General features: G+C 38.9%; 1 protein-coding gene across 1 annotated transcript in view; it reads left to right on the top strand.

Annotated features, from left to right (window-relative positions):
• Cdkl5 (cyclin dependent kinase like 5) overlaps nt 1-20,609 on the top strand; it is a 186,851-nt gene that overhangs the window by 143,856 nt on the left and 22,386 nt on the right. The window contains exons 11-15 of the mRNA XM_027432769.2: nt 1,528-1,608; nt 6,615-6,766; nt 12,309-13,275; nt 16,885-16,986; nt 17,434-17,539. Of these exons, the coding sequence (XP_027288570.1) occupies nt 1,528-1,608; nt 6,615-6,766; nt 12,309-13,275; nt 16,885-16,986; nt 17,434-17,539 (1,408 nt within the window). The remainder of the gene's footprint in view (nt 1-1,527; nt 1,609-6,614; nt 6,767-12,308; nt 13,276-16,884; nt 16,987-17,433; nt 17,540-20,609) is intronic.

Here is a 20,609-nt window from a genome sequence, read left to right as displayed (position 1 = left end):
GTATGTGGTACAATAATACAGACCTTAGAAGAAAAGTCTTTATTAAAATGTACTGGTAGAGAGTCTTCTATCATGGTGTGAGAGGTGCATCACCCTTTAGGCTGATAATGCTTAAGTAGCATCAAAAGGAACTTCAACTCCCTTGGGAGAGGTACTTCATTTTAGAAAGAATGAGGGTTTGAATCACAGGCTGGGATGCAAATAGTACTTCTGTTAATTAATTATGTAGCTTTCCTTGAACCAGTTATTTGAACTTTCTGATCATTTTCCTTATCTCTAAAATGAAAGGATAATAATACTTAAAATGCTTTCCCTGTCTTTCTTTCAAAGTTGAGCTCAAGATAGCCACAGGATCTTCTACAGCCACAGGTTCTCACTATGTATCCCAGACTGGCCTCAAACTCTTTGAGTGCGGAGACTACAGGTGTATGACACCATGCCTGGCTTTTGCCTCTCATTTACAGATGCACAGTTAATCAATTCCTTCTTTTTTCAAGTATGTCTCTTGCCCTACAGAATATAAGACAGTGATGGTAGCATAAATATTTCTTAGTATTTTGTTTGATTATCCTATATAGTAGTCCCTCTGTCCTTTTATTCAGCATGTTTAAGAATGTTTATACTTTTAAATGTTCATATGTTGGTATAAAGGAAATGTATATTACAAGAAAACTAGCACTCAACATTTGGAAGGTGTATAAATGCTTGGGTTCTGCCAGTGTCTTACTAAGTGCTTCAATACCACTCAAGAAATTGCCAGGTGTGGATTGGTAGAAGAAAGGATATACAACATCAAAAGCTTTAACTCCTCTTACTTTATTTAGAAATGAATTTGTTGATCTATGTGCCTATATTTGCCTTCAGTTACAGTTTTAAAATAAGATTTTTAAAATAGATCATTAAAAGAGTATACTAAAAGCAATAATAGGACAGGTGCCTAAATTCACAATTTCAAATGGAGCCTTTTGAGTTCTAGCCTCTTGCTTCCTTTTTTCCTTTCTTATGTCTCCATTTTCAGAAGTCAATTACACATTCTTGTGGAAAGGCCAAGGCATCTTTATATGATATCACATTATGGCCCTTCTGTTAGTTCTGTCAGTAGTGAGAATTGTCTGTTGAACCAGACAGTTTGTCTATAAATTGTTTTAGAAGCAAGTTGTATAAGCGGACAAGATTCTATTAAATACACAGGCTCGGACTTTTATTCATTTTGTGAGCTTCAATATTGTCTGTCTAGTTTTAAGTATCGTCTTTCACCTGTAAGTTTTCCCAATATTTAATATTTGGTCCTATTAATTCATATCTAAATATATAGACATGAAAAGAGTACTTTCCCCCAATAAACTACCGGTTATCAACCTATTTCTGACTACACTTTGTAAACATCTATATACAAATAGTAATTTGACTTTGGATTGATACTAGGCCAATGATTTCTGTCCAAACACTGCCTTGTGTAACCCCCACAAATGTATGTACACATATCCTTCCCCAAATGCTAACATCCATGCTCTGTTGTCCTTCCAGTTTCCAGCTGTTAACCATCCTCAGTCTTTAGAGAGAAGATACCTTGGAATTTTAAATAGTGTTTTACTTGACCTTATGAAGGTAAGAAAAGTATGTTTCTACAAAATAAAAGTCCTTTGGTTTGTGTATTCTCCTTTGCCTACTTGGGACCATAGCCTGCTTTTATGAATTAAATGTTTTGCTAATAGATGTTTAATGGGGAGTATGTCATGTTAAAAGGCATGTAATTTATTTATAATTGCAACAGGAATCTGGTGTTGTCTTAGTCCATCTAGAGAAGAGCAAGTAAAATTATTTTCCTAAAATGGGCAGAAAAATGAAAATTTGTTGGCACTCAAGAACTACTCACATTTACGTTTTAAAACAAATCATAAAGTGAATGTTGTAAGACAAAAGATCCTACAATTATTTTTATACAACATTGAAGGCTATTCATGGTTTATGTAGATTTAATCGGTGAATCTAATTCTTTTGTTTCCTCTGACTGGGCCTCTTCTCCCCTAGGTAGATTGCTCTTTCTGACATTTCTTTAGATGTATCAGAGGGACTACTAATATCATGACTTGATGTTCCTCCTATCAAAAGATAGCCTACTCCAAACTACTAAAATATCCTCAAAATTCTATTTTTAGGATTAAGTTTTATTGTGTGTGTATTTTGTCTGCATGCCTGTCTTTATACCATGTCATGCAGTGCCTACAGAGGCCAAAAGAAGGCATCAGGTCTCTTGGAACTGGAGGTGGAAAAATTGTGAGTAGCCGATGTGGGTGCTAGGAATCAAATCCAGGTCTTCTGTAAGAGGTTCCAGTGCTCTTAACCACTAAGCCACCTATCCAGCCCCCAAATTATTAAAGATTTTCTTGCTGGTCATGGTAGCACATGCTTATAGTGTCAGAATTTTGGAGGGTGAGACAGGGGGACTGCTCTAAGTTTGAGGCTAGCTTGAGCTACAAAGACCCTGTCTCAAAAATAAGCAAGCAGAGATTTTTCCACCTCAGTAGACTGTAGTCCCTTGAGTAAAAACTATTTTTCATATTTTCCCAGTTTTCATTTCAGGTAGTAAATGTATAGGCAAACATTGATTGTTTCAGAGTAGAACTTCAATGCTTGATTATGAATCAGTTTTGTTTTATGCTCCTTCATTCAGCTGTCAAAATGTGGGGGCTACACTGTGTTAAAATCTGTAAAAGACATACTTAGTGCAGTGGCAAGTTGCTGAGCTGTGTTCTTAGAACTTTGCTGTGTTTTAGGGTATGTTCACCTCTGTCCCAGGGAGCAGTGTAAGTAGGTGTGGGGGAAGTGTGGAGGAGGGCCTTTGGCATTTGGGAGAGGCCACATACCATGCACCCTTTCTAGAGATACACAGCATTCATTAACCTATAATGGATTTCAGAAATCTCACAGTAAAGCATTTCTGTCTCAACATTTCCCAAATTTAATTAAATACCAAATACTGTGTTGTGTGAAACTCTAATAAAGCACTGATGTTATTAACACAGATTGAGAACTGCTATTTTTTCTAATGAACCCTCAACACTCAATTTAATTAGACATAAAGTATTGGGTAAATCAGTGGGTTTTGCCAATACCTTCTTTCATGTACCCAATGCTTGTCAATTTGGGCTTTACTCATCAAGTAACTTTTAAAATATAAATGTAACAGAGTAGAAAATTGAATTAAATACAATTTTATGTTTTCTGACTTTTGTCTTTTTTTTCCTTTAGTTAAAAATTCAATGATGATTACTGAGAAAAAGAGGCCATGAATTTGAAAGAGAGTGGAGAGGGCTATATGGAAGGGTTTGGAGGGAGGAAAGGGCTTGGCAAGTAAACATTCCAATTCCTAATATTTAATATATTTATTGTCACTGTTCTCTAAAAGTAAGTAAGTGTTTTATTGAAATACAAAGTTAGTAGCCTGGAGACATGACTCAGTGCACTGGCTACCCTTCCAGAGGACCCAGGTTCAGTTTCCAGCATCCACATGGCAGCTCACAACCATTTTTAACTCCAGTTCTGGAGGATCAGATGCCCTCTTCTGACCATGGCAGGCACTATATGAATAGGCATATAGACATACATTCATGCAAAACACACACATGCATACATGTACTACCCATTCAAAAGTACTCAAATTAGGTCTACATCTCTGAGATTTTATAAATGTAAACATATTTTTGTTACCTTACCTGGATTGAGACATAGAAACTTAGTTAATATCTTAGAAGCCTCCTTTGGATCCTTCCTAGGCCTTACCCTCCTGGCCCACTCAGAATCCATAATTTTGATTTCTGTCACTGATTAACATTGCCTAATTATTATTGATTTACATACACACACACACACACACACACACCACCACCACCACCACCACCACCACCACCACCACCACCACCACCATTCTTTTAAAAATGAAAAGCCTCCATTGTCCTTTTAGTTGGTCTCTTTACTGCTCCCTAAATGTATGTTAATTGTGTCCACATCTAATACTTAAAATGTTTATCTCATCTTTATAGCTGCCATTTTAGTAGAGATAAAAATCACTAAAATTAATGCACATCCATGCCCTTAATAATTTAAAAATAACTATAATAATTGTATTCATTTCATGTTAGTTTTAAAAAATGATGAGGCCTCCCCACACACACATGCTAAATTTTTTAAACCATTAGCTAGGTAAATTTCATACTGTCCTGATATGGTCTTCATGCTTTAAAGTAATTACATCCATAGCATATGAACATAGCTTTTGTGTGTACAGTAACTTCTATATGATATTGAAGAAGTTAAAACAGCACCAACACTTACAAAACATCATACGTGTTTTGAATTTAAAAAGACTTCTTAGGGGCTGATTTTCTTTTTAATGAGCATCTTATACTTGAAACCATTTTAGTGGTAAACTGTTGGAAATACTAGTTAAAACCATTACGGTTTTTGTTCTATAATAAGGGAAAAAAGAATTGAAATAAGTTTGCAATTGTGTCTGAATTAATATGGATATAAATTCACTTGCATGTAATTAGTGGTTGAGTTTCAATAATTAGAATCTTTGGATCAAAATAGATATGTCAGTGTCTGGTAGGACCAGAATTGAAATGTTCTGTAGTGCTAGGTTGAAATTGAAGTCTGGCTTAGTAGAAGCAAATTTGCTCTCAGTAGTTAACTAAAGATATTAGTTATGGATAAGACAAAACTGAACTAGAAGTGAATTTGTGAATGTTGGAATTTTACCCTTCTTCCTTTTTCTGAGAGAAAATAACAAATACCTAGAAGAGTGAACTTAAGTACTTTATTATGTTGTGTTGGGGTATGTTGGTTATTGTTTTTAGATATTTGATAATTTTATAAATCAAAATAAAAAATCGTGTCCAGCTAGGATAAATAATTTTGGGTGAACACATTTCAGTTGTGAAAATTCCAGTGCATTCAACATAAAACAGAGGGTTAGTGTCTTACTGAACAAAGAACACTTAGAACTAAGTAAGGATGGCTACAGAAACAGCAAAATGAATGAAGAGAATATGTAAGTAACTAGTGATTCAGTGGCTAAAGGCACTTGTTGCTCTTGCAGTGGACCCATGTTTGTTTCCTAGCACCTATATTGAACAACTCACAACCATCTGTAACTTCAGTTCCAAGTGGTCCAGCCTCTGAGGGCAATTGCACACATGTGGTTTGCATGCTGTCTCTCTCTCTCTCTCTCTCTCTCTCTCTCTTCTCTCTCTCTCTCTCTCTCTCTTTCTCTCTCTCTCTCTCTCTCTCTCTCTCTCTCTCTCTCTCTCTCTCTCTCTCACACACACACACACACACACACACACACACACGTAATTTTAAACAAAAAGCTATGAACTAGCATCTTTTAAATATCCAATTTACAACTACTAAGAAGAATGAGAATACCTATTGTTGGTGAGAGTACCTAGAAAGTGATAGACTCCTATTCTTTGTGAGAAGAGTATAATTTGAAACAACCTTCCTAAGTGGTAATTTATCAGAATGAAGAAAAGATACTTTAAAGCTTTGCATACCTACCATTGCCACCTTTAAGAATCCATCAGACTTCAGCTGGGCAATGGTGGTGCACGCCTTTAATCCCAGCACTGGGGAGGCAGAGACAGGCGGATCTCTATGAGTTTGAGACCAGCCTGGTCTGCAAGAGCTAGTTCCAGGACAGCCTCCAAAGCCACAGAGAAACCCTGTCTCAGAAAATAAGAAGAAAAGAAAAAAGAATCCAACTTCAAGTGTTTTTTGTTTTTGTCATAGTATTAGCCATAAGTGGCTATCATTCAAATGTCTAGTAGTAGGATGCCTGATAAGTAAATCATAATAGACCTATAACACAAGCTTCCACGCAATCATTTAAAGCCTTGATGTAAGGTCTGAGGATGTAGCTTAGTTGTAATGCAGTTGCTTAGCATGCACAAGGCCTTGCCTTCAATCCCCACCCTTCCCAAAAAGCATATTGTAAAAAGGAAACAATGTCACTATTTGTCATTTGGGAATTCTGGAAACAAACTATAAAACATACACAGTTAAAGCTCTGCACTTTACAGAATGATCTCAACATTGTATGCTAAGTGGAAGGGAAACTAAATACATACAGTTGCATGCTTACAGCTATTGGGGTAATATGTAAAGAATCAGATGAAAGTATGTGCAGAATATACCTCATGTATAATGCACAGGGAACTAGTGATGTGAGCTGTCTCCAGAGAGAATAACTGGGTGTCTTGAAGACAGTAGAAATATGAATAATGCAAACATATGCTTATTAAAATATTTTTAAATGTTTAAGTTATATGTTTTTATAAGTAGATGAAAAGAATGGGATCTAAAAACAAGTGTATATCATGAGCCAAGTATTATAGCAGAAGACTATATATGGTATTCCCAAGCAGGGCTAGAATGATTTCTACCAGGAGGACTATAATTGTGAGACTGTGGGTGATTTGGATGATTTTGTTTCTTTCCTTGTTGCTAGGTATTTTGCAGTGACCACATATTTCTTTTCTAGGAAGAAAAGATAAGATAATTAGAAAACTTTATATTCAACTTTGTTCTTTCTATTCCTACACTCTTCTAAGAATTTACTGAAGTTGGACCCAGCTGACAGATACTTGACAGAGCAGTGTTTGAATCACCCTACATTTCAAACCCAGAGACTTTTGGATCGCTCTCCTTCAAGGTCAACGAAAAGGAAACCTTATCATGTGGAAAGCAGCACACTGTCTAATAGGTAAATATGCCCTTCTAAGGAAATACAAATGCAGTCATGGTCTTATAAGTAGGTGGAAGAGGTGGCTGCTAAAATTATGCAATTAGAGAAAAGAAGGAAAGCCCTCTTTATTCAAAAATATCTTCTGCATGCCTATTACGTGATTCAGAACTATAATTAAAGAGTTGTGTGGGACTCTTAAAGACTTTCTTGTACTTAACAAGTATATGATGAAAACCTATGCATTCCCTTGGAAAGATAGCATTGAGTTAGCAACTCAGGAGGTTTCCAGAATCACAGACAGCATTAAGCATTAACCTAGAAGATTTTGTGTAAATGACAGGTGAAAGGGGTTCCTGGAAGGAAAAGAAGACACTGAACACATATGTGGGAACACTGCAACTGAATCAAATAGGCAGCCTCTTTAGAAGGGTTTTGTGATTTTATTGTTCTTGCCTTTCAATCATTGAGTTGAGAAATTAAGTGTTGGTTTTTTGTTAATAAAAATAAGCATATGAAAAGAGTGAAGTCAATAATTAAAAGTAGTACATTATAAAATCGGTTTTTGAACATAATTTTAAAATATGTTTTTCTTGCTTGGGCATACCTGTATTCCTGGCCCTGAGAAACTCATTAGGTAGTCAAACATGCTTCGGGCTTGCTGAGTTCCTCCTACCTGCCCTTCCTGAGTACCAGGATTACAGACTTGTCACCACATCTGACTGAAAACTTGTCTCTTCCTCTCCTTCTCCTCCCCTCCCCCTCTTCTCCCTCTCTTCCTCTCCCTTCTTCTTTCTCTTCCCCTCTATTGAATCAGTCAGATACCTTCCATGCCCTGACACTCCCCAATTCTGTCACTGCATTTCCAGGAAAATGGTGTTCTGCACAACCTCCCTATCTTCCTACTTCCTCTAGAACCCGATTTTGACATCTGAGGATTTTTAGATATGGGACATAGACATAATTTGTTTCACTTAAGAAATCAAAAACAATGAAGCTTTTAAAATTTTAATACTACCACACATGCACAAATTCCTTCTGTATATGGAAAACTATTCTTAATAGACTGGAATTTTGAAAGGTCAAGACCTAGCACTTTGAGGCCTTGGAGGGCTTCCATAGGTTAAGAGAAGCATTGGTCCTGAATTTGCTCTGCTTAGCTGTGAAAGTGTAACTGTTGCAGAGCTGTTTACTCTTCAAGACAGCTACTTATTCTGGCACAGCTTTCAGCCATTCTTACTTAGCTGGTTTGTTCACTGTTCCCATCCACAAGCTTTTAGTATACTAAGCCTTGAAGTAACTGTCATGATTTGGTTACTCCTTTGTACTTGGCTGGTTAACATTATTATTGTATCTTCTCTGGGATCATGCCTGGCTTGGTTTATGGCTTTTAGTCTCCCTGCTATTTGAAACAACACATGACTTCCATAATTTACGTTTACAAAGAAAATTATCCCAATGATGTAAAGTTTGGTTGACCAATGATAAATTTGTGACTTGTTCTGTAGTCATCATTGGTATAATCTGTAGTCTGAAAGGAGGCCTGTATATTAGTCTAGCAAAGACTAACTTTGACAGTAGGAATTGTTAGTAGATAAAATTTTCTGTAAGAGTTCATTTTCATGTCTTGATATTATATTGAATATATCGAAGGGGGAAGTCCTAAGTGGTTTTTCTTTTAGTAATCTTACATCATCTGATGCCACTCTTGTCTGTGGTCCATACTTACTCCATGGAAGCCTATCTTGCCAGATATAGGAATTCTAGATGGTGTCTCAACACAGGCCTTCGGAGCATTTTAGATGTGTCCATAACTTATATCTGTTGGTTGTCACTCACATACTCTTCTGCTCTGTCCCTGGAGATGCACTGTCACCCCACATCCCAAGCCATTTTGTCTCTAGGAGGTAGTGGACTCAGTCATTATTCAGCCACTGCTTGTCACCTTCAGGCTCTTCTCAGGTTCCTTTCACCTTGTGCATGGTATGTTGTCATTTTGACTGTGCCAGTCATCTCAATAGTCCTGCTTTATCACCTGCCCCCTATTAATATAGTTTGTGCCTCTGTCTCTGCTTGCTTGTTTGTTTATGGGATGTGCCAGTATGGCCTTGAACTTGTAGCTATCCTTCAGCCTCCTAAATGCTGGGGTTATAGATTTGTATCATCATGCCTGGCTATCTTTGTTTTTAAACTTATTTTACGTAAACACACTAACTGTCTATCCATTTATCTACTCTGCCAACCATTTGAGAGTGATTTATAGCCAGACAGTAGTGCACACATGTAATTCCAGCACTCAGGAAGTGGAAGAAGAAGAATTGTGAATTCAATGCTAGCCTTGAGCAGTTTGAGGCTAATGTAGACAACATGAGGCCCCGTCTTGAAAACAAACAAGTGATGGAGTGATTTATACATTAAATCTTTGTAAATGGTTGGCAGTTTAATACAGATTTTTTGGAGTTGTGTATGGAAGAGATCTATGGAATTTTCAAAGCTGCTTTTCATTGTTGTGCTTTGGCAGAGCTCCAATGTGGAGATAATGCGATGCCCTTTCTACATAGAAATTATTCTGTCTAGAGTTCAGTAGCTTCCAATTAATTCTGAGATGGAAACATGAAGAGTAGTTGTTTATTTATGACAAATCTGGATCTTTGACAATTATTTCCACCTTAACATTATAGCTTTCTTTCTCTTATATTGCTGTGAATGTGTATAAGATCACATGTAGACTTCTATAGTAATAAATCTAAGGGTTCTAGCAGATCTAACGGATTTCTTCACTGTTCTTTATCCCTCCCTGGTCCTCTTTTGAAGTTAAAGAACTTCTGTCATTGTTGTATCTTCATCTGTAGAAAAATGGAGAAAATATGATTCCAGGGAGAGCTAGAGTTTGGCACAAAGAGTCCTGTGGAAGGATTGAACTAGGACTTGAGTCAGGGTGCCTGGCCAGGAAGAAACAGGGAAGTCTGTCTCCACCCCCAGCCTCCATCTCCCTTTTCCTGTGATACTTCCTTCTCCAGCTCAGTCCTACCAGATGGTAGGAGCCTGAGGGACCTAGTCTCTAGTGCTGTGCTCTTGAGGCCTAGGAATGGATAGAGGAGTGGAGAAGAGCCAACATACTTACCCAGATAATATCTGTGAATAAAACCATATATCATAATTCAGTCTTTGGAAAGTTGCTGAGATATTTTTCAGTTACCAAGATGTAAGTAATCAGGGTATTCTGGTGGTTTAAAACCTGATGCCTTTAGGATATATAGACTGGCTGGATGCTGCTGTTGGATGGAGTGCACTGCTGAGCCTTTATAATATCAGAGCAGGTGGATCTCAGAAAAGGGCTACTGTCTGTCTACAAGCAGGACCATTATCTTGTCAGCATTAACCATAATAAGCATAATAATTCCTAGTTACACTGTGTCTTAGAGCAAATTATCTAGAGCCTGGCTCCTAGTAACTCTCAATGTCTGTACACAGGTAACTAATATGAAGGAGAAGAAACAGCTGGGCTAGAGAGAGGACTCAGCCATTAAGAGCTAGGCTGAAAATAAAAAAGCACAATTTATTTCTTAGAAAATTAATAAAATGTCTACTAGTCATCTAGATATGACACAGATGCGTCATCCAATAAGAGCTAGTCAGTTTCCTTTGGACTATCACAAAAAAGAACTTGTCCTTCATCCTAACACTAGTTCCTCTCTGTCCCAGAGCTTGCCCAGGGTACCATCTGTAATGTATTTCAATAAATCCTCCCATTTCTTTCTTTCTATCCCAATGCTGGGTGTGTGTGCGTACATGTGCACGTGAGCATGTATGTGTGAGTGCATGCATGTATGTGTGTTAAATTCTTTTACCATCCCTGTAATCAGTCTTGCAAATGACACTATTGTGTATGGAACCATAGTTTATTAAACTGGAGATATGTTCTATACATCATTTAACAGAAAACAAAACTTAAGTTTCCTTTGTAATTCCTTTCTAAATCTGGGGAAATGGGAAGGCATAATTTTAAGGGTTGCCATTCTTATAAAATAGCAACAGCAGTCCAAAAGGACTTTTCTTCCAATTAGTATCTGATGGAAATAAATTCGTCCAGAATGATCCATCTTCACCAGTAGTAATATTTGCAATGTTTTCTTAATTCACAGTAAGAAAAAGTGGAATTGTGTAAATTATTACTAACTTCTGAACCTATCTCAAGCCGACAGTCTCATTCTTTGATTAGTTATAATGGAACAAGCTGACTTCTTGAATGTCAATTTCAGCTTTCAAACAGAAGACAAGGGTTCTCTCTGGGTGGCTATTTGTATATTACACTAGGTAGGAAATGAAGCTTTGAGTCCTAAAGAAGGGCTCAGTCACTTTGGAATAATGAGGTGTAAAATGAAGAAGAGACTAAATTGTGTCTTTTACCAAGCAATTATCACTTAAGACCCCGTGTTCCAATATAGGATTCCTGTTTAGTTTACACAGAAATATCTGAACAGTTAGTGATGCATTTCTGTTTAATGTACAAGGAACTATCTCAAGAGTCCCAAGTAATTGCTACTTCTCTAAAACATAAACACAGATCATCATGTTTTCCAACAAGCCTCACTAGTCAGGTCACATTTCTTTCAGGGTGTCATTTTCTTCTACATCATTCAAATTCTCACTCATTGACCATACAGGCTGACGATGAGCTGTTGGCAAGTGTGTGTAGTTACTGTGAGTGTGTATCTGAGGCAGCCTACAGCTTTTACAAACAAAATGAAGTTCAAGGAACACAGTAACCTTCAAGTCTAAGTGTTGCCTTCTGCCATTGAAGCAGAAGGAAGGGTTTTCAACAGTCTGCTAGCTGTCTTCTTCTTACTAGCTATGCTGATCCAGACAGTCATAGCCAAAGCATATTTTACCTGACTCTCAGTGACTATGTTGGCAGCCAGCAAGTTAGACAAGCATTTAAGGATGCCAAAACAACTTCATCAGAAAGTGCTTTATTGCTGAGTGACTTAGTCTGAGAAACTTACTTGTTATTGATAGAGACATATTTGAGAGGGTTAGTGATTATAGTCATTTTTCACCTCTTTAGAAAAATTACTTTTACAATCTCTCTCTCTCACGCACACACTATTCTCTGATTAAAATGTTCCTATTATCTTCTCATCCTCTTACTCTTCCAACAAATTCCTTCTTCCCAAGTCCCTGTGTGACTTTCATGCTCTGTGTGTGCCCAGCCTACAGCATTTAATTATGGTTGCCTTCATGAACATGTAAGGGATTGTTAGCTTGAGTGGGAGCAATGCATCAGTGGTTACACCACCAAAGACTATGACCCCCCTCTCCCTTTACCTCTCTGGGTAAAGATTATAGTTCAGCAGCCATGTCAGATCTGGAAAGTAGCATTCCTTCCCCATCCTCCAGCTCTTAATTCTTTCCACTCCTTCCTTCACAGTGTTCCTGTGCCTTCCCAGTATCTTTAGTATGTTCTTTTTGCTTTACTGATTTCTTATTTATTTGTTTTCAGCATTATACTGTTTGCCCCCTATTGAAGGAAACTGATCTGCCTCTTTTGTTTTAAACATAGAAACCAATCCAGCAAGGGAGCTGCTTTACAGACTCATCACAGATCCAACAGCAAGGACATTCAGAACCTAAGTGTGGGTCTGCCCCGGGCTGATGAAGGCCTTCCTGCAAATGAAAGCTTCCTGAATGGAAACCTTGCTGGAGCTACTCTCAGTCCGATGCACACCAAAACCTACCAAGCAAGCACCCAGCCAGGGTCCTCCAGCAAAGATCACACAAACAACAACATACCACACCTTCTCAGCCCCAAAGAAGCCAAGTCTAAAACCGAGTTTGACTTCAGTATTGACCCAAAGCCTTCAGAAGGTCCAGGCACCAAGTACCTCAAGTCCAGCAGCAGATCTCAGCAGAACAGGCACTCATTCATGGAAAGCTCCCAGAGCAAAGCTGGGACGCTGCAGCCTAGTGAGAAGCAGAGTCGACACAGCTACATTGACACCATCCCCCAGTCCTCCAGGAGTCCATCTTACAGGACGAAGGCCAAAAGCCATGGGGCATTGAGTGACTCTAAGTCTGTGAGCAACCTTTCAGAAGCCAGAGCCCAAATCACAGACACTAATACCAGTCGCTACTTCCCATCCAGTTGCTTGGACTTGAACTCTCCCACCAGCCCAACCCCTACCAGGCACAGTGACACGAGAACTTTGCTCAGCCCTTCAGGTAGAAATAACCGAAATGAGGGCACTCTGGACTCACGCCGAACTGCCACCAGACACTCAAAAACCATGGAAGAGTTGAAGCTGCCTGAACACATGGACAGCAGCCATTCACATTCTCTGTCGGCACCCCATGAATCATTTTCTTATGGGCTAGGCTACACCAGCCCCTTCTCCTCTCAGCAACGACCTCACAGGCATTCCATGTATGTGACCCGAGACAAAGTGAGAGCTAAAGGCCTTGATGGAAGCTTGAGCATAGGGCAAGGGATGGCGGCCAGAGCAAACAGCTTGCAGCTCTTATCACCCCAGGTATCACTTTGATCTGTCTGGTGGTTTATCTTTGGAAAGTGTTACAAGAAATATTTATAAGGTTGCTATGCAGTTTTCCTACTGCAATCACCCTTGCTTTCATTGGGACAGTGAATGAAAGCAATCTTTGGATTATTTCTGTTAAAAATAGTAATAATTTAGCTGTGTATAGATAGTGTGTGTAGTGGCAGATACAAAGGCACATCCCAACACTTAAGAACTTGGGAGGCATAGACAGGTAGATCTTTGTGAGTTTGAGGCTAGCCTAATCTACATTGAGAGTCACAAGCCAGCCAGAACTACACAGTGAAACCCTGTCTCAAAAATAATATTTATTGTTTAAATGTTTAAATCAGTTATTGAGTGCTCAAGACATCTCAAGTTTGGTTTTAGTAATCTATTTTTAAATGTTCCTTTCTGACATTTTGCTATTTTTTACTGAAATATGAATTCCCTTTTAGTTACTTCAAAATTTTGGGTGTGTTTTTGGGTATCTTTCTAAACCATATTTGTTTAAACTTCTTTTTGCTAATACCAAGTGTCTTGACTGAATTTTATTTAGCTTAAACTAGATAAATTTAACTTCTGGCCAGGGTAAATGAAAATTCCCCAGTCTTTTGGATTTTAAAAGGTTTTTAAACGATGTGTTTATGTGTATATTTGTGTCTAGGTATGTACACATAAGTGCAGGTACCTGCAGAGGCCAGAGATATCATACACCTTTGTAGCTGAAGTAACAGGAAGTTGGTGAGCTGCCCATCATGGGACCTAGGAATAAAACTCAGGTCCTCTGCAAGGGAAGTTCATGCTCTTAATTACTGCACCATCTCTCTGGCCCCTGTTTTTTTCCTAATTATGTATTTTTCATTATCATGTATATGTATATGGAATGGGACAAGGAATGTACATATGATATGCATGAGAAAGCCATAGGATAAGTTTGTCAAGTTGGTTCTCTCTGACCATTTTTATGTAGATTCTAGGGATCTAACTCAGGTCATTGGGTTTGCAGGGAAGCATTTTACCTGCTAAATTATGAAATCACTAAGGCCTATATTAATAGAGCCCTGGCTACGAATAGGCATAGAAAACAGGGAGAAATCACTGTGAGCAGGAACAGTTAGAAATGGCTTCAGTGCAGCTACACAGAAATGGCTTCTGTGTAGACAGATAAATGGCTGAAGAGTGAAGCTGAGGGGCTGGAGAGGTGGCTCAGTGGCTAAGAGCACTGGAAGCTCTTTTTGAGGGCCCGGTTCCAATTCTCAGCACCCACATGGCAGCTCACAACTGTTTGTAACTCCAGTTCCAGGGGATCTGACATCTTCACACCAATGCACACAAAATAAAGTTTATAAAAATAAAAAAAAAGAGTGAAGCTGCCCTGATTGGAAAGATGAAATTAAAGTGTCCCTATTATTTTGAAGTATGTTAAATGGCAGGGGACATTTGGCAACAAATGATTTGTTCTAATATTGTAGAACTTCATTCCAGTAGCCACACAGAAGTGTACTTGTGTGTCAAAGGAAAAGTGGAAGCAATTCTGTCTGTCCAGCCTGGGCCCTGTTGGAGGCTCCCAGAGGAGGTAGAATCTGATGAGGTGCTTTGAGGAAGGTTGAGATTTCACGTGGGGAGAAAAGTAGCAGGAAAGAGGATTGAAAAGAGGAAAGATATTCCAAGAAGACTTGGCGCCACATAGATCCCAACTGGCTTCACATTATTAGAATGAAAATGTAAGAGTTGAACAATTGTCACATGGGGTGAAGAGGGTATTCAAAATTGAGTGCCAGTATGGAAGCAGAGTGAATCTCAAGGACTGTGCAAAAGTAGACACAACAGGACTACCCCACTGCAGCAGTGAAGGAAGCCTTCAGGGTTTCTGTCCTAGGAATGCCTTTTCAGAGTTGGAATGGGGATTTATAAACTTCTTAATCCAACATTTTTCCTCTCAGATGAGGCTCACAGGAGGTGGGTGAGCTGCCCAACTTTCCCTAACTAGTAGTTCAAAGTCAAACTGGGATTCTGAGAGTCTCCAGGTCCCCAAGTATAAAAATGTTGGCAGGATGGCCTGGTGCCAGTTAAGGGTGGGGCAGGAGGTGAGTATTTGCAGGGGCTTTAAATGGAGTTATGGGAATGGACAGTGTGGCCTTGAGAACCCCCTGTAGAGATAAGATAATCTAGAGTGTCTAGAAAGAACTCTAGGACCTGGCCACTGCCCATAGAAGGGAATTGGAAGTCAAAACCAAGCAGACTGTGTTGGCATCAAGGCAAGTGTCAAACAGAAAAGAAAAACAAAAGGCAGTCTCCCTTGGAAAATGGATAAATCACTGGCTCTCTGAGAATTCAGAAAAAAGAATTTCTGTGAACATAGTGATCATAAGCTAATTATAAACAATTGCTGGGGCTCAGCACAGATCCAGCTGTTACTTAAGTCCAGTTCAGGAGGTGCAGTGCCAAGACTTGAGAAAGGCAACAATTAAAGACTAGAAGGGGGCTGGTTGACTTGCAAGGTAACAAGAGTGGTGAGTAAATCATGACACTCATTCTTATGTAAAGTATTATAGCCACTTTCAAAACCATGGGGACCCTCACTGAATTTAGTTTAAATGTAAATAACTCATTTCCTTAAAAAATCTTTCTCTGGGCCTTTATCAACAGTGCAGGTGGCAAAGTAGAAAGAAGAAAGGCTATACCAAATGAATTTCTTTCCAGAATACTCTAAATATGGTGGTGGGAAGGAAGGGGGAGAAATACCAAATCTTATTTCAGTTTTTAAATTAAAACATTTTTCTGTATATCATCTAGGCTTGAGATACTTTTATGCATAATATATAGAAGCTGGATGCATCTAACTCCTTCTAATTGTGTTCCTTAATCCTCCTACCCAGGGTAGAAAATGTGATGTATTTTCCTTCACCTCGGGCACTGTTAAGAACTCTACAGTGCTGGGGTTATGACTCAGTGACTTGAGAGGGAGCTAGGTAGTGGGAGCGTCTCTAGAGATAGGCACCCTCATGGTCATTCCTAAGAAATGCACTAATCAGATGAGCTGCTGTCCTGAAGAAGATGAAGGAGTAAGAAGAACCATAGACTATAGGAGTTGAGGACTCTTAAGACAAAAATCATTAAGAGGGGTTATTCTTTTTCTTTTTTGCATTCACAAAACATTTACTTTCATTTGTATATACTGTTAGTCTCCTAGAAAAATACTTTTGCCTCTGCATCTTTCCTTTCAGAGAACACAGCCTAAAATCTGTAAACGCACTTTTAGAGTGACTGATAGAATCTCTAAGCATAATGCTGCTTAGAGCTGTTACTGTCTAGATAGAAAGGTGATTTCTTTTGTTTAAAGAATTAATTTAACTATTTTCAGACTAATGCATTCCTTACTTGCCTTAACTTTAATGAAAAATCTCACTTTCGGCCTGTCAATATTTGTTGGCCTTATTTTACACCCATCAAATACTTTACGTTTCATGGAATGAGTTACGTTGAAGCCACTCCATGATCTTTATTGTAGCTGGTTAAGGTCCTAACTAAATGAAGACCATGATGAGTTTGCTTCCGTAAGGGTAGGAAGCTTCTACAAATCTTTTTGTGTTTGACTTGCAGCCTGGAGAACAGCTTCCTCCAGAGATGACTGTGGCGAGACCTTCTGTTAAAGAATCCTCCAGAGAAGGCACCTCTTCATTCCACACCCGTCAGAAGTCTGAGGTTTGAGCTCTCAAGTTTCTATATCTTTTTTTCTTTGTTAAAACATTCTTTTTTATTTTACATACCAATCCTAGTTCACCCTCTTCCAGCTTCCCCCCAACCCCGCCCCCACCTTCCCCCTATCCCACTCCCCAGAGACAGTGAGGCCTCCCATGGGGAATCAACAAAGTCTGTCACATCACACTGAGGCAGGACCAGAGTTGCTACATCTTATGGTGGTCTGTAAGGACCATTCACTGGGCAGCATTACACCCTAGCTTTTGAAGTTTATCTGTACCCAATTTTCCCCTGAATAAATTGTACTGACTTGGTTAGTAGTTTTCTTCATGACATAAGCTCGAGTTTTCCTTTAAAATTATAAAAAAAAGACACTGGTTAGACTTTGTTCTGAGCTTTAATCACCATCAATCCATGGTTTAACTTTTATAACCTTGTTTCCTGCCTCAGGGTGGAGTGTACCATGACCCACACTCTGACGATGGCACCGCTCCCAAAGAAAATCGGCATCTGTACAATGATCCTGTCCCAAGGAGAGTTGGTAGCTTTTATAGAGGTAAGCTAACCCCGTATTTACTAGAATCCTCCTCTATTTTCTGCTGAGCACATCCTTTCATTGTCCACCACTATGTTTTCACTAGTGGACTTCAGACCAACAGCATTCTTCCGTGCATTGCCACCATCTAACAGTTCTCTTTGCCACTGTTTTCAACATCTTCATTCGGTCCCTTGTGTCTTCTGTTTGAGCCCCTGACTGGGGTCTGTCTCCAGGACATCCATCCAAACGGTCCTCATAATGCTCCTCTGAAGGTAGATATTGACCATACCCATTCATTCATTTGACATTTACCTATGTCTCTTTGTGTCCAGCACAGTTTGGCCTCCAAAACAGCCCTAACCTGCCACCCATATGCATAGTGTCGCAACATGTAGCTGATAGGATGAACACAGCTCAGCACTAAACTATAAACATACATAAAACATGAGAATTTGAAAAATTCTATGTATTTATTTTTGAACTGGGGATACAAATGTCATGGTATAACTGTGGAGGTCAGAGGACAACTTGTAGTACTCAGTTCTTTTTTTTTCACCATGTAGGGTGCTGGGGGTCAGTCTCAGGCTATGAGGCCTGGTGACAATCATCTTTATCCTGCTATCTTGCCAGCCCCATATATGAGGAAATTTTTAATTTTTATTTTGCAGCAGGGTCTCACTTTGTAGACCTGGGTCTCACTTTGTAGACCTGGGTTGGCCTGGAACTATATATGTAGACCAAACTGACCTTAAACTCAAAGAAATTTGCCTATCTCTGCCTCCTGCTGTTGTATGTAAAAGTGTATGCCAACACACCCAGTTTGAAATTTTTAAAAATAATTGATTGTGCATTTCTAGAGTGTTAACTTTATACATCATAATGTGCTGTTGTAATACCAAAAATTTGGACATGCCTAGAATGTGGTAGATAATAATATCTACCCTCCTTCTCACTTTGACAACACAGATCACCAGTAAGTGTAATTATTCTGTGGAGCAGTCAGATAATGGCACTATATTACCCCATAATTGTGCTCCAAATACCTTAGCTCTAACTTGTGCTCCAATACCTTAGCTCTAACTTGAGAGACCTTTCAATGCCCTTCTCTTGACAGCAGAATAAAATCTGAATTCTCTGTGATGACATTCCAGGCTGTTTATGGTCATATTCTTGTAGTCCATTCTGGCTGCCACCTACCTACCTCCACCCACAAGTTCCCAGTCATACCTGGATTTCTCATGGCCTGAAACACACTACTCTCTTGTTGGCACCAGTTGTTTTTTCTATTTTCTTTAAGATCCTCTCCACTGTGACAGTCTTCCCTGTCCCACTCCAGAAGTGTTTCTTCTCTGTTCAGTTCGTGGTCCCTTGTCTATGTCTGTGATACAATGCAGACCACATTGCACTAGTTTCTCTGCAAGGTTCTGAATGTCCTGAATATTCTGAATTCTCAGGATGGAGATGGAGATCAGTGATAGAGTCCTTGCCTAGCATGTGTGGAACTCTGGGTTTGATCCCCAGAGGGAGAAAAGGAGGAAAGGAAAGAGGGAGGCAGGGACTGCCTCACACAGCTTCATAAATATTTATTAATTGAATTAAAGGAAACATTCAAGAATATTTACATAGCTTTAAAAATATTCTTTGTTGTTGAACAGATGACTAAGACAGATGTTTTTGAGGTTCTGTGAATTTAGGAGAAAGTTAATGGAAAAAGGCAACCTCTTTATGTTGTAATCATGTGATGATAAAGTACCAAATATTTGAGAATCCCAGTGTCTTGGTGGAGAAGTGGACAGGAGGCTCAGTGTACAAAGCCTGTAAGACTCAACCACAGTCTTGACTTTTTAAGTTCACATTGCCTGACTTCCTGCTCCTTCTGTTGTTTTAGAAAGACAGCTGGAGAAGTTCAGAAATTAGGGTCAGAGGGGACACAGACAATTGTTTGCTTGTTAAAATTAGGAATCTAAGCCGAAAGAATACATAGAAGTGTTATTCAGGAATATATGTATATATGATTAGGCTACTATGGCCCCTCCCAGCTCTACCTTTGGAAAAGCACTAGGCATCAAATATGCTTCTTATGATTTCCCCCATTCCATGATGGCTTTTAATTCAGATTAAAGTTAAAAATCTTTGTCTTGTATGTAAGAACATCTTCAGTATAAGTTTTTCTTCTAAAATGTCATATTCTTTGTTGTTTCTACCGATGACTGTAGAAAATACCTGTCTTTGGGAGTGGAAAGGGTCTAACACTGTAGACCAGGTTGGCTTCCAGCTGACTTCTATCCTCCTGTCTCTATGTTTCAAGTGCTGGAATTATAGGTGTGTGCTATCATGCTCAGTAGATGAAATACTTTAAAATAAAATGGAAGTAGAGTTTAAAATCAATGAATTAGTCTTTGACTTTTGGAAATACTATTTTGGTTACAAATGGATTGAATTAATTAATATGGAAAAAACACCTCCTTTATCTCATAATTGTAGTGGTTGTTTTTTCTCTTTTGGCTTTTTGAGGGGCTCACCACCCAGCTCCCAAATAAATCACACAGAGTCTTATTATTACTTAGAGTACCTGGTCTTAGCTTGGCTTCTTGCTTGCCAGCTTTTCTTAAATTAACCCGAGGCAGAGGCAGGTGGATTTCTGTGAGTTCAAGGCCAGCCTGGTCTATAGAGTGAGTGCCAGTATAGGCTCCAAAGCTACACAAAGATACCCTGTCTCAAAAAAATTAAATTAACCCATCTACCATTTCCTTCTGGGCTTTTATCTTTTATCTTACTTCTGTATGTCTTACTTTCCTTTCTTACTCCATGGTTGGCTGGGTGACTGAGTGGCTGAGTGGTTGGGTGGCTGGCCCCTGATGTGCTCCTCTCCTTGTTCTCTCCTTGATCTTCTCATTCGTGTGTGTTTCTCCTTCTATTTATACTGTCTGCCTGCCAGCCCTACCTGTCCTTGCTCCTGTCTCACTACTGGCTGTTCAGCTGTTTATTAAACCATCAGGTGTTTTAAAAAGGCAAAGAATCACAGCTTCACACAGTTAAACAAATGCAGCATAAACAAAAGTAACACATTTTACATCATTAAACAGAT

This window comes from Cricetulus griseus, chromosome X (genome assembly GCF_003668045.3).
Source record: "Cricetulus griseus strain 17A/GY chromosome X, alternate assembly CriGri-PICRH-1.0, whole genome shotgun sequence".
Classification (NCBI taxonomy): Eukaryota; Metazoa; Chordata; class Mammalia; order Rodentia; family Cricetidae; genus Cricetulus; species Cricetulus griseus.
The sequence above is the reverse complement of the archived record's forward strand: the minus strand, read 5'-3'. Positions and strand labels throughout refer to the sequence as shown.